Source organism: Semicossyphus pulcher, unplaced genomic scaffold (assembly GCF_022749685.1).
Source record: "Semicossyphus pulcher isolate SPU_LCO1_2020_fin unplaced genomic scaffold, fSemPul1.0.p SCAF_13, whole genome shotgun sequence".
Classification (NCBI taxonomy): domain Eukaryota; kingdom Metazoa; phylum Chordata; class Actinopteri; order Labriformes; family Labridae; genus Semicossyphus; species Semicossyphus pulcher.
In genome coordinates, this window is record NW_027211637.1 from 1,264,063 (window position 1) to 1,278,478 (window position 14,416).

The following is a 14,416-nucleotide window of genomic DNA, read 5'->3' on the forward strand; positions in this document are numbered from 1 at the left end:
AACATAATAATTCAGTTAAGAAACGATGTACACCATGTACACCGGACTAGAAAAGGTTATTACACAGAACATCGCACAAATTAATTTGTGATGTGAAGCATGATAATAAAATAATAGAGAAGAATGTGAATATATGTAAGGACACAAATAAATATGACACGTGTGAAATATATATGCAATAAATATATAAATATATAATAAAGTATTAAGTAATAATAATGAAATGTAATAAATATAAAACATGTATGAGATAATTTGTGAAAGAACTTTAAATGTTCTTATTGACGTGTTATTCTGTTATTTCACATGATAATAATAACATGCATAAGAAAAGGACAGTCGCACATAATGCAACAGTGCGATAGACGATCAGTTCAAACCGTGTGTAAGAAAGCAGCGCCTTGTTTCTACATGTCGGAGCAGAGATGAAGACAGGAACGAGAGAGAGAAAAACAACAGGATGGAGAAGGTTGACGCAGCAGAGTAATTGTGCCCGAGTGATTCAGAGTTTTTGTCTGGTTTGTTTCCATGGTTTCACATCAGTCCCTCATCCTGTTAAAATGAGCGCTGAGGACATTTTCTGAGAACAAAATGAAGTCAGATGGGCTCAGGAGGACCAGATGTACACTCGTGTTCTCTCTGTGTTTTTGGTTTCAACATCTCAGAATGTACGAGAAGCAGGTTTATTAGGAGCTGATACACAGAGGTCAGGACATAGTGAAAACATGCAATCATTTATTCTTTGCATATACTTTACGTATACTTTGCATTAACAGCAAATTCAAACAGGAGAGCAGAACGGGAGGCTTCCCCCGGGGCGGGGCCGTACGTCCTGCTTCACTCAGAGTGTTGGTGTGTCTGATGTTCTCACACTGACCATCAGACAGCTGGGTAACGTTTCTATTATCAGCAACTCGTTCCTGCGTCACCTGCTGAGAAAAGTAACACGTTAGATTTCTTTTGCGACTCGTTCCACATGTGTGTCATATCGTCAGGACGGCGTGTCGCCTGCTGTGCGTCTGCCTTAGAATGTATCGACTCTACCGTCTCTGCGTCGCCTCGGTTACGGCCCATAATCTGTAACTCTGCAGCCTGATAACAGGACTGACAGACGCAGTATAACCTTTACAGCTCTTTATGATGCTAACAGTCTGACAGTGAACTGGGCAGAGGCATACAGCTGTTTCCATGACAGCAACACAACACAGGCTCTTAGTCCCACCAGTGTTGTGGAGCTGTGTTTAGCTGCAGATGCTTCGTCACGTTTGAAGTCGAGCTCTTCACAGCTGACGAGCACTTCTCCTCCAGACACAGCTTACATTTCACCGTCATGTTGTTCTCGTCCCTTTCACCCAAACATTCAGAATAATGTGAATATTTCCACAAAGTAAACGCTGTCCTCTCTGACAGCGCGCTAGCTGAGTTAGCTACCTACACATGCGCACGGACACAGCTGTGTTTACCTTCTGCAGGTACGCAGCGACCTGCCGAGAAGGAGGAGAGAAACAGAAACAGAGCTTCAGGGAGACGAAAGGAAAAGAGAAATACGGACATTTATTTTCCAGTAGCAGATTACTTTTGATGAAAAAGTAACCAAGCTAAGGGTTACTCGAATCACAGAAGTCACGAGTTATGTTACTCGTTACAACAAACACGTTACACCCAAAACATCAAAAATGTGTAAAACTAGAAAGTGCTGAAATAAATTGACATTGACCTGAGTGAAAGAGAAGCCGCTGTGTGATGGTCGCTCAGTTTGCTCGTCCATCCCGTCCTTCTGTCTGACCCCTGTGGTTCCTCCTGAAGACATTAAACTCTAAAAGTTATGAACCACCAATCCTCCAATGAGAGATCCACCCGCTCTACCTCTGAGCCACAGCAGCCCCCAAAAAGCTAAATCCAGTAGTCGTACTACCTTTATTTATTGGGACAACAGAAGTCACGTTGTGCTCTTTTTATTTCTTTCATTTCATAAAGTCTAAAGTGATGTTTGCGCAGAATCCTCTGAAGATAAAGATTAAACACCTGAGACACGAGGGTCAAACACAGCTCATGAAGAAAAATAACTTGAGTTGTGATGTTTCTCTTCATGAGTCTCCAACATGTTTTTCTTTCAGTAAACAATCAGGACAAACAAACGATAAGACTAAACTCAGGATTGTTCCAGCCTGGAAGCAGCAGCAGTTCTCCTGACCTTTAGTTTGATGAAGCAGAAACCTCCTTCAGTTTAGACGTCAGAGCTTTCTAATGGCAACCCAAAGGTTTAATGGATCTAAAACTTCATGGAGAACATTTAAAGCACCAAACACAGCTCCACATCCTTTACGAGAGATGATCCTGTTCTGATCAAAGCTGGGGGTGCTGTAGCTAACGCAGGCTCTGTCATAAAGGGAAGTTTACTGCACACGATGTGCATGCAAACCTCTGTGTTCTACTGTAACTGCTCTCAGCTCTGTGAGTAAAAACAGTTGTTCTAAATACATTTTATGTGTTTGTTTTCCCTCAGCTGGAGAAGAAGGAGGTGACGCCGCCCTTCAAACCTCAAATCTCTGACGAGTACGGCCTCGAAAACTTCGACACGCAGTTTACTAATGAACCAGTGCAGCTAACACCAGATGATGAGTAAGTACAGCCTCTGCAGCTCACAGCGCGGCTTCATCACAGTCACACTCTGATCTGTTTGCAGAGACGTTAAACACTTATAGGGGTTAATCATGACAATATACAGCATACAGCAAGACGCCCTGCCCCTTCCTCTACCCGCCACACACCTTTACCTTGTGGTCCTGCGTTGGAGCCCTCAGGTGTCCTTGGCGTGTTGGAGCCCTCAGGTGTCCTTGGCGTGTCGGAGCCCTCAGGTGTCCTTGGCCTGTTGGAGCCCTCAGGTGTCCTTGGCGTGTTGGAGCCCTCAGGTGTCCTTGGCGTGTTGGAGCCCTCAGGTGTCCTTGGCGTGTTGGAGCCCTCAGGTGGGCTCAGTCTGCAGCAGAACAGCTTCTTGTGTCGGTCTGAAGCAGATATTCACGCTGATGGAAAGTTCAATGACTGTAGTGTTAGTGTTAGTTACGTCTCCTCTCGCCGTTCCTCCTCTACTCTGCTACTCGGGAACAGAACGCTGCAGGAGCCCCATTTGTCCACAGAGCTGTCAATCATGAGGCCACACCCCCTTTTTATAGCATCAAATAACTTATTAAAAGTAAACTTGTCAGAAAAATGAACACTTGGACATAAATCAGCAGGATAAGAACTAACTATAATGACAGAAACCATGTTGGAGAAAAATGTATTTGACATGTATTTAGATTTTATAGTTTGACTCATGTCCCATCTGTTAACATGGAGGAGGCGGGCTTTATGAGTTATACTGCAGCCAGTCAGCAGGGGGCGCTAGAGAGGGTGTGGCTTCACTTTGAGGGAGCTGTCATGTCGGCCATCTTTTTATACAGGATATGATTCACACCAAGAGCAAAGCGAGTTTTTGCCTTGCGTTACCCAGACATCATACTGTCTGGGCTTATTCACGTTACCTTCGTCAGGTAAAATGTTTGTTTTTTCAATGACAGGCTTCAAGAGAAAATGTGACACACGCTGCCTGATTCGTTCACATCGCTCCAGTGAGTCACAATGATTGTTTACCTCGAGTGCCACGGTTAGGTTGATGTCGATCAGAGACCACCAGGACTACACCATGATTGTACCTGGCAGGTGTGAATGTGTGGAAGGAAAAAGGGGCACATGTGATGAGCAGAGCCTGTGATGGTCACACAGAGCAGAGCTTCACATGTATTTACACACAAACGGTGGTTGTTGTGTCATCTCCTCAGAAGATCTCTGCCTCCAATAAAGACAAAGCTCCCCTCTGTGAGTTCCCCGCACTGACGTCTTCATCCACCAGGGACATTGTTTTCATTAATGCTAACATGTAGCCTTCAGGGTGTGACGGATCCAGTGTTTAACAGTTCACTTTGGAGGGAAAAGGCTGCAGAGATCTGGCAGGACTACAGACGGGGTGCAGGCTCCGCTGCTGCAGCCTGTCTGCAGCCGCTGCACGGAAACACAAACGCGGCCTGTGTTCCTCTGTGACGGCTCGAAATGGATCCCATAAGGCTTTGCTGTGCCCTGCCAATACATATTCCCGGGCTGATGTTAGACATCACTCTCATTAAAATACATGCTGCATTGATTTTTCAGGCTCCAACATTTAGATTCGTCCTGCAAAGATTTTATTGGATTGATTTTAGTGAATCATTTCTCAACCACCGCACCGCTCGGAAGCAGAAGCTGAAGACACCACGCGACAACAATCCGAACCTTATAAACATTTTCATCAATGACACAAGACATGCAGAACATCCTCGTGCTGCTGTATACATGGAAACACGTGTAAGGGAGTGTGCTAACACGCCAAGCAATTTCACTGATGTATGAGGCAGCATGCTTCCTGCACCTTCTGACTTCATCACACATGATCTCTGGTATGAGCCGCCCTCTCGGCAAGACGGAGCGCAGAAACAAGTGAGAGGCACAGAGGGGCGCAGTTTTATATCGTGAATGTGCGACAGGTAGCAGGAAGCGCAGAGAGAAACAGCACAACACAAACAGTGGAGCTAAAGCCGAGAAGGCGACCTGTAAAAACTGAAACATTTTTTATTCCCTTCATCGGAGAAAAAATCACAGGAAGAAAGAAAACAGTTTCGTTTCTGTCGTGCAGTTAATTATTCTGTTTGATGAAACTTAAAACAGTCACAGTGTGAAGAAGTGTTTCTGTGTTTCACAGCTGAAATGTTTCAGGATTTTCTCCATGAGGAAGTTCTGGTGCGAGATAACAGTAACACACAAATAACCACTCAGATGTAAGATGTTTAAAATATAAAGTGCACATGGGAGATATATTATTATAACACTGTTTACTGTTGCTGTAATATCTATCACAGTAGTTAGAGAGACACGTCCCTGATCCACAGCCCTGTGAGTGCAGCACAGACGTGTGACAGATTCAGTGTTTGTATTGGACAGGGTCATGTGACCTGTGTGAAGCCGGGCCTCTGTTGTTCTAAAAGATGAGTCTGGATCAGAACGATCTTTTTTTTCAGCTACTCTCGCTTCCTGTTGTCCTGTTTTTCAAAGTAAAGCTGGATTGGCTCAACCTGATCCAGATCCAGACTTTTTAAGATGACTAAATCCAGATTACCAGAGCTCTAAATGAGACTACGCACTACACACTTTGTCCACGGGGGGCGCCACACAGCATGAACGTCCCTCACAGCTGCTTAAAGTGAAATATTTCATGTTTGATATTGGTGCTATTTTACAGAGACAAAAGACTTTCTAACAACCCTACTGTCGACTGTAAAGTGCAAGATATTTTAAAGATGTCTTCAGTCTAAACTAGGCAGTAAAATGTTGTTTGATCAGTTTAAAAGCTTCATGACATGATGTTCCTGACGTCCTGAGTCCTCCTCTGCTGGGATCAGGATCATCCTGATGTTTGGATCAGAGTTTTCCCAATCCTGCTCAAAAGTTTGAACTCAAACTGGAGGTTTGAAGCTGGATCACCTGACCTGATCCCACTTCAGGATCCCTTTTTCTTTTGAGCCACCCGTTTTTACGCTGTGAACACTGGAGCTGCTGTTTATTGAATATTAATCTTGGTCCCAATTTTTCTGCTTCCTGAACGATCAAGAGAGCGATCAATAACGTCCCGTCTCCTTCAGTATGAGGGAGTTGTCCCGCCGCCTCGTGCACCCTGCAGCAGCCTGTGCACACATTTCCAGGAGGTTTCGTCTGCATTCCAGAGCAGCAGAGTCATGTTCACGTCACAGGGGCTGAATGAAAATCAAATGCTCGGAGCAGACGGCAAAGAGCTCGACCCTTTAAACCGATCAGCATCCAGTGTTTGGATGTTTATCATGATAATAATAAAGAACAAGTCGTTTGTACAGAGTGCATGAGACGTGTCTGCACCACAGAGCAGCATCGTTAACGTGTCTGACCCCTGATAAACGCCACACGCTGCTGTAAGAGGACCAAGAAGACTGACGTGGATAAAGTTACCTCGCTGAACTCCTGCCTTTGGCTCGTCACTGTAAGAGGAACGAGAGAGTGACAGCAGGGCTCTTTGTGTCGACGTCTGTGCACAATATTTATTCATATATTGTCTCCATAATAAACTCCAGGAGGAGTCGTGTTCTGATGCAGATATTTGTAAATTACCAGAGGTGTAGCAGGACACCTAAAATGTAACCTTGATGAGAAACCGACATCTCAGTGTGGATCTAAATAATCGTCATTGACATGTTGGCCATGATCGCGCGGCTGTAAGTGACACAGTGTTTCTCGAAAGGCGTTCAGTGTTCACTTTTACACAAGGATCAAAACAAAGGCTGAGACGAGTCAGCTCAGTCTGTATAATAAATCAAACAGGAGGGTTTCAGGCGCTTTAAATGGATCAGACAAGAATTTAGTTTGTCGTTTAATGAAGCTTTAGGTTCAGGCGGCACACGGTGCAGAAGGTAAACTGCTGCAAAGGTGAATATCTGAACTTTCTCGTTACTTAATGCATTTAAGGGAAATTTAAAACTTCCACCTAAATGGACGGGACATCAAAACATAGAAACGCTTCTTCCTCGGTGTCTCCATCAGGTCACATCACACAGGACAGACGTCACATGAAGAGAAGGAGGAAACAGACGAGTGAAGACAAACAGACAGACAGAGAGGGAAAACAGGCGTCGAGTGAATGTGACAGCCAACATGGCCGACGAGCAGCAGCGAGACACTCCCCGTCCAACTGATTTACACGCTGGATTAAAGTGAATGTTCATTATTTTCACTGTGTTGTTCTTTGATTTGAAGTTCACATGATTTCAGTTTACTCGTCTCCAAATATGAGGTTAGCTTCAGTTAGCTTAGCACAGAAACAGCAGTTGGAAATGTCCTTCAGAGGGACCCGTCTGACTTTATACTGAGAGGACGTTTCACAGCCTGGACGCTGCTGTGACTGCAGGACGATAGTTTAATTAGTACTTCTACTTTAACCAGTCTTTCCTTTTACACGCGTACCTGTTCTTCACCTGAAGCAGTCGGCCCCTGCAGGAGGGACCGCTCCTTTGGGGCTTGAGGAACACCTCCCAGGTGCACTTCATTATTTACAAATGGAGCAGATTGTGTTCCAGCTTTTGTAAATAGGTTTGGGTGACGCTTTAAAGAACGCCACAGTTCAGTGCAATATTCATATGCTCCAGCACTTTCAGCTGCTGTGGAATCAGACATTTTTAGTAGCAACAATCACAAAAAAAGATCCTGGAAGGAGCGAGGACGGGACGTGTGCGTCGGCCACCTCTGCTGTCGGGTTAGACGTCTGGGTGAAGTGGAGACAGACTCAGACACCATCGTGCCTCTGCAACCTCAGACTTTTGATCATGTTCAGTGATAACTACATGATTGTGAGATGGCACAGTGCAACAGGAACTCCAGTGTTAATTGGAGCCTTATTAAATGCCCATCATGCACTGCAGCCATGACAGATGTCTCAGTGTCTCCACCAGCGCTCTGCCTCAGTCTGAAGGAGCTGCACACCTCTGCTCCTCTCCAGACGCGGATCTTCAAACCTCGCAGCTCGTTAAGGGGCTGCAGAGACGCCTCTGAAGCCCCTTTGTGACAGCGATAGACGGTGGGAGGCATTGACAGACTTTGGGAGAGAGATTGGGGGTGGTACAGTGAGGGGGGAGGAGGGGGGAGTGAGTGGGAGAACAGGGTGGAAAGCACACTGCCAGTTCAGTGGTGGAGATACCAACCTGGCATCAAACACACATCAAAAGGAGACGCACGCCTCCTCCCTGCGTCTCACACTTTATCTCCCCCCCACCCCTCTCTCTCCCCTCCGTTACTGAGGAGCGGGGCTGATGTCGCCCACTCCCGCCAGGAGGGGGTGATGCAAAAAGCTCTCCAGTCTCCCCTCTCTCCCACTCGTGATGGGCTTGGCACGAGAAGAAAGAGCTGTGAGCGCCGTGCGGGGAGAGAGCAGGGTAAACCCTCCGTGTTAGAGATTTACATTGCCACATTAAAAGCTAGGATTGCTGGGGGGCCTTGCCAGCGTGGGGAGGAGGGGGGAGGAGGGGGGAGGAGGGGGGGGCTTTAGTTTTTATCTGCCAGCTCTTCGTCTTAGAAAACGGCAGCCTGAGCCGGCGCCCAGAGAGGAGGACTTTGTTCTCCTGTAGCGACCGTCTCTGGAGGACCTGGATGTGTTGGACTGGACATGACTGCTGCAGTCTGTCCAGTGAGCCTGTTGCTTCCTCTCGCACTGCAGGTGCTTTACTTTGAAAGGCCTATAGAAGTCTATGAGAACATGCTCCTCCTCCTCTCCTGAGTTATTCCCTCAGTAAACATGTTCCTAATGAGTTTATGGTCTCAGTCTCTAGTTTCAAGTCTTCTTCAGCACAGCATGATGTTCATTTAGTCACTGATGCTTAAAATGAACACAAACCAGCTGGTGACGTTCTGTTTCACGTAATGACATCATCTGCAACTACCGAGGACACTGTGCCTGACGCTAGTTTGTAGCTAGCTGCTACAGGCTGCTAGCTTCCACAACAAGCTAACACTTAAGCTGTGCTTGGCACTCTCGATGTCTGCAGATGTATTATGTGCGTGTTTTCTGTGTTTTCAGTAAAGGTAACTGTTGTGCTCTGACAGGACCCGCTCAGTGTCAGTCAGCACTGTATAAAGGAAGAAGCTGTTAAAGGCTCCACACAGTGGCACAGAAACAACACTGCCAACTAGTGTTTAGGTGGTGTAATTACAGCGCGACGCAGACACAGCAGCGCACAGGCCCAGTGTTGCTTTCTTAGTTAAATATTGGAACAATATGTTCCGATTTGGCTTCAAAAGAACAGTTAGCATGCTCTCTAGAACTCTTGTTCTGTCTCACCCACTCACCCCCCCCCCCCCTCCTCACCCTCTCTTCATTCAGCATCTGGTAAAGCTTTCAGCTCGTCCGAGCCTGGAAAAGAAGCAACATTTACGTTGGTTGGACGAGCTGTTTGTTTTGGTCAGTCCCCAACCCGTCCTCCTCTCCTCTGGTCCCTCTCTGCGGGCTCTCTCTCTCTCGCTCTCGCTCTCGCTCTCTCTCTCTCTCTCTCTCTCTCTCTCTCTCTCTGCCCCTCTGTTCTCTGTGAAGCTCCAAATAAAAACATTATTTAGTGAATCTGCAGCTTGTGTCGGTGCTGACCTCCTCCTACAGAGAGAGAGCTTCACATGGGATCAGAGGCAGGAGAAATATCTGCTTCATCAGTATTCTGCTGTGGAAACTGAAACAAAGACACTGTAGCGTCTCACTCACTTGTCCTTCGCTCTATGTGGGTGGGATCTGCAACCTGTTCAGCGCTGCCGGTGGCCCCTGAAGTGAGACCCCCACCCACCTGGTGCACCGGGGGGACGGTCCACTGAAGGCACCTTTTGTTTTAACTTCAAAGCCCCCTACTCTGTGAGTCTGAGGGGAGAAAGCCTCTGTGCCTTCCCCAGTGAGAGGCCTCCTTTTTGGGCTTCAGCTCCTCGTCTCAGCATCCACACACACACACACACACACACACAGATGAGTAAACAGCCTGTTGCTGCAGGAGAAGCCAGCAGTGTTGCTAAGGGAGTACATTTATTTTTACTCAGCCTCTCTGCGCTCCATTTACCTGCGATGAGGCTTTTGTTAATGGAAGCTGCTCATTCAGGAGACAAAGAAGCAGCTCGAGTTCCTCCACTGATCAGTCCTCAGCGTGCCCTCACACATCGTGAACAAAGGGACACCGTATCACAGGCTGTGATATGTTTAATCTGAGACTAACTTCATTTAAACCAATCAGCTTCCTGCTGAGAAGGAACACAAACAGAGAGTATTTATCAGGTGGTTTTAAAAACATTAAAGGGGAATTCACTTATTTTTAAACCTGGGCACTATTCATTTATTTATTTGTTTGTTTGTTTATTTGTTTGTTTATTTAGATATGTTGGGGTCTAAATGACAAATAGGTACACAAAGCAGTGTAGAGGCAGAGGGCATGTGACAGGGTCGACACAGCCGCAGGGACAACAATGGTGCTGATAGACCAGGTCCTCAATGATCCACGTGTGTACGACGTGTCGTTGCCGCTGCGCAGAGACAAACATGCTGTCAAACAGCTGCAGACAGATAAGTTCTGTTTTACAAGTAGCTGCATACGGCCTGAGCTCTCTGCTGCGCCCTCCAGAGGTATCCTCCAGTAACACGCGTAGTGCAGAGACAAGTATGTGAACAGTTACGTTCATGATGAAGCTGGTTGTGTACGAGAACGTGAGGTTAAAAAGCACGTTTATCTGTGCCTTAAGTGTGTGACAACATGACAGAAAGGATCCCTACAGAGATTTTAGTGACAGAGGAAGATGATTGTTTTAACCACACACAGACGTTACGTCGCTCTCTGCACACACACCAGACTCCATTGATGAAAACATTTAGCCTCACAGAACACGGGACAAAATATGGTGTTAGATGTGAACCAAACACAATAATCCAAACGTGTTTCGGTTTGAACTGTGTGTGTTTGAAATCAGCTAAATTAATAACGCGACCGTCAGGAGAGCGTCAGGAGACAGTTGTGATTACAGAACTCGTGATTTTAAATGTTTAGTTTTATATTTGGTTAATTTATTAAAATTGCTTTGTTTGTGTGTAAATTGACGTAGCTGCTGTCTGTGGTAGATTCTGTCCTTGTTCCCTCTGATTGGTTAAATACAAACAGCCTGTTGGGACTGATTACCTGACAGCCGATCATGCCTGATCAGCCTCACCTGAGCAGGTGAAGGTTATATCTGTCCTGCATGTTCCTCAGTCCTCTGCTTTGCCTGATGAAGGTCTGAGGACTGAAACGTTTTTCCAAAAAGATGTTTTCTTTATTTCAAATGTCACTGACACTTTTAGCTAAAAACAAGCAGAACTGCATTTTGTTTCAGTCTGTGAACATGAAGAGCAAAGAAGTCCGATGTGGGAGAGACGGACCAAACAAAGAATGAAAAGAAAAGCCCAAAGTTTGGACGTAGAAGGATAGTGTGTGGCCGTTTTCCCCTTTTTAAGGTTTTACCTGTAAATGTGATATTTTAGTGAATACTTAAACTTCTCACTGCAGTATTTTTCTTAGATTTCTGTCGGTCTTATAATTTAGACTGTTTAAACAAAAGGCCTCTAAAGCAGGGCACACACTACAAGACGATCAGGACGATTCTGGGCCTCCTTCAGACTAAAGTAATCAAGTCCTGATGTTCTGATGGTTCTAAAGATGATCTCTCAGATGTTCCTGAGCTGTGACGGATGCTCTGTGGAACGTCGTGGCCGCACCGATTTCAAATTGTAAATATTAAACATGTTCAACGATTCAGTGATAGCCAATCAGGAGGCGAGCTGACTGAAGCAGGAAACACAACAACCACAGACATGGCGACAAAAGCAAACGTGCAGCATAAAGTAACATGTGCAGCCCGTGTTCACGCCGTCTCCACCTCTTCATCCACAGTTTGTTCTTTTTCTTCCTGAATTTTCAGTCAAAAGTCCAAAAACTATCATCACCAGTTCTTCCTGCCCGTCGGCCGCCATCTTTGTTTACTCTGAAGTCTCGTTTGAGCGCCAGAGATTCTGTGAGATTTGCAGCTGTGAGAGTCGGACTCTGGTTGTTGGTGAATGAATGTGTGAGTGTGTGGTGCTGTTCGGGTCAGATCGTTGCTCTGCACACTACAGGAACAAAACTGTTCAGTCTGTTGTTATCTGTCGTCGTGTGTGGCTCGCTCACATTTTACACATCTGATGAGACTTGAAACATCTTTTAGTGCGGGCCAGCCTTAAAGCAGGTGAAACCCTGGTTATCTAAGGGTTAAAGGTCACTCTGGTTGGAATCCCGCAGGAACCTTCTGTTGTTTGTCTCTCCTCTGACCTGTTTCTCTTCTGTCTTCACTTTGACAGACTGATCACAAGCACAGGAAGTGATTGGGTCGAGGTTCTGAGTAAACAAAGTAAAGGTTTTACTTTATGTTAAAGATCTCTCTGTTTGGTCTGTAACACGTCCAGCAGCTTCTGATACCCCGCACTATCAAGATGAGGTCATTGTTAATTGTCCCACAGGAATGATGATGTGTTATAATGTGTAATGTGTCCCTCCCCTCCCTACCCAGGTCTGCGCCCATGCTATCAAGACAAGGCTCTTTCTGTCTGAGCCTGTATTCAGAACCTGATCCAGATTTGCCGTGGGTGTCGTCTTTCTGTGGATGTTGTGATGAAACGCCTCCTCTAATTCCTCTTCCTGTCTGTCTCTCCTCAGGGACGTCATCAAGAGAATAGACCAGTCAGAGTTTGAGGGATTTGAATACATCAACCCCCTGCTGCTATCCACAGAAGAGTCTGTATGAAGGAGAGACACGCTTCCTCCTTCGCCCACCTTCTGTTTGTCCAAGCTGCCGTCTCAGCCAAAAAACACTCGCGAGCCAACTCTGTACGGCGAGGAGGAAGAGGAGGAGGAGGAGGAGGAGGAGGAGGAGGAGGAGGAGGAGGAGTGGAGGACAACAGGGAGGGCGAACTCAGCCTGTGGACCTTCAACAAGGCAAAGCAAACTGGAGAGTTTCCCTCCTGGACGATTCAGATTGTTTTGTTGGTACCAAACTCGTCTTTCTTGGTCTCTCCTCGGAAAACAAAGACTTCAGAACATTCCCTGTCGCTCCGCCGTCTTCCCCTTTTTTCTTTTTTTCTCCTTCGTTCCTTTCGTCAGAACGTCCATCCTCGTGTGGAAAGCACGAGCGGCTTCGTGATGTGAACAGAGAGCGGTCTCATTCTGTGCCTGCCATCATGAACACGTCTCCACCCGCCTCACCTCCCTGATCCATATGACGGTTCTGAGGAAGAACTTGAATTTTACGTGCACTTTTTATTTTTGTTAATTCCTTTTTTTCTATCTTGTAGGGGGGGGGCGACGAGGCCCCGCGCAGAACAAGAATGTACACTGACAAAAGAACAAATAAGTTATTATTGTGTAAAATAATGAAGTAGTGGTATAAAATTGATGATGCCTTTTTATCGATGCAAGTGGCACAGATTCATCCGCAACCACGACCTTTCTGTTCTTTTTATGATTTCCACGAACACTGAGGGGGAGGGGACTCTTTTTATTTAAGAAGTGCCTCAAAGATCGTATTAATTACCATGTCTCTGATTGCACTTATCTCTTAATGAACATTTCTTCACCATCATGGCTTCACAAAGCAAACTGAGATCATGGCTGCACTCTGCCAGGGCTCAACCAAACCGTGCAAACGTGTAGGGAATCAATGTGTTTGGAGTTTAGAAGCTTCCGGACAAACGACTGAATCTTTTTTTTATGAATTAATACAAATAATCTGAGAACCGATGATTAAAGGCCGGTGCAGAGATTCACAAGAGTAGCATCTTACCAAACATCAACAGGAGGCGGAAAGAGACGAGATGCACAAGAGCAAAACTTGCTGCATGGATTTTAAATAGTGAGGATTGTGTCCTGCACACGGGCGGCATCCTAACAGCCCTGTGTTTGCAACATAAAGGCGTATAAATGCTGCACAGTCTGAGAGGTTGAGTTATATCAGGAGCATTTGATGGTCTCCGGCCTCCACAGCGAGTTCAGGCGTGCTGGCCGGGCTCAGATTCTTCCTCACCAGCTGTGTGACCATCTGCAGCCGGGCGACAAGATCCTGTGACCGCCTGGTTGTGCTTTCTTGTGGAAACGTGTCTGTGTTTCCATTTTGGGCTCATTGTGTGTTTCAAACTCCACAACAAGACTGGCTTTACATGGAGCAACGACAGCTCAGTGCTGCTCCCGCTTTAGATGGTTCCTTTGGTTATAAATGTCTAAAGATAATCATGTCAAAAGGATCTTATCATTTATTGGTAAATGTTTGTTTTATTTCTAAAAGGAATAAAAGGTGTTCAGAGATCAAAGCACAGGACAGACGACATGTGCAGGGTGGAATATGAAGAACCTCGCCTGTTAGTGACCCTGGCTCTGCACAGGTCCTGAGATGCTTCAAAGCTCTTTGTTCGTTGTGTTTGTTGTGTTAAGAGCAACAAAGGAAACAATGCAGGAAACAGGGCTCACACACGTTGACTCTGAAGGCCGAGGTCAGAGTCACACATGGATAATGTCTCAGCCCGAACCAGGATCTTGATTTGAGCCAACTTAAGTCAACTTTTAGTTTCACAGGACGCACGATCAGCGGCCTCCGGGGTGAAAGAAGGAGACAGTGTGTGTGTAAGAGTTCTGGTGATCCAGGACATCCCAGCTTCTGTTAGGGCTCACATCACGTCGGTTAGAGAGCAGATTTGGGGCCTGGGTCCATTTACCGTTTTTTTTGGGCTCGCAGTGTTCACGACCTCGGT

General features: G+C 46.1%; 1 protein-coding gene across 1 annotated transcript in view; it reads left to right on the top strand.

The window, feature by feature from the left end:
* prkcz (protein kinase C, zeta) overlaps positions 1 to 12,503 on the top strand; it is a 69,560-nt gene extending 57,057 nt beyond the window's left edge. The window contains exons 14-15 of the mRNA XM_069660485.1: positions 2,507 to 2,622; positions 12,333 to 12,503. Of these exons, the coding sequence (XP_069516586.1) occupies positions 2,507 to 2,622; positions 12,333 to 12,420 (204 nt within the window). The 3' untranslated portion in view covers positions 12,421 to 12,503. The remainder of the gene's footprint in view (positions 1 to 2,506; positions 2,623 to 12,332) is intronic.
* Positions 12,504 to 14,416: the final 1,913 nt, after the last annotated feature.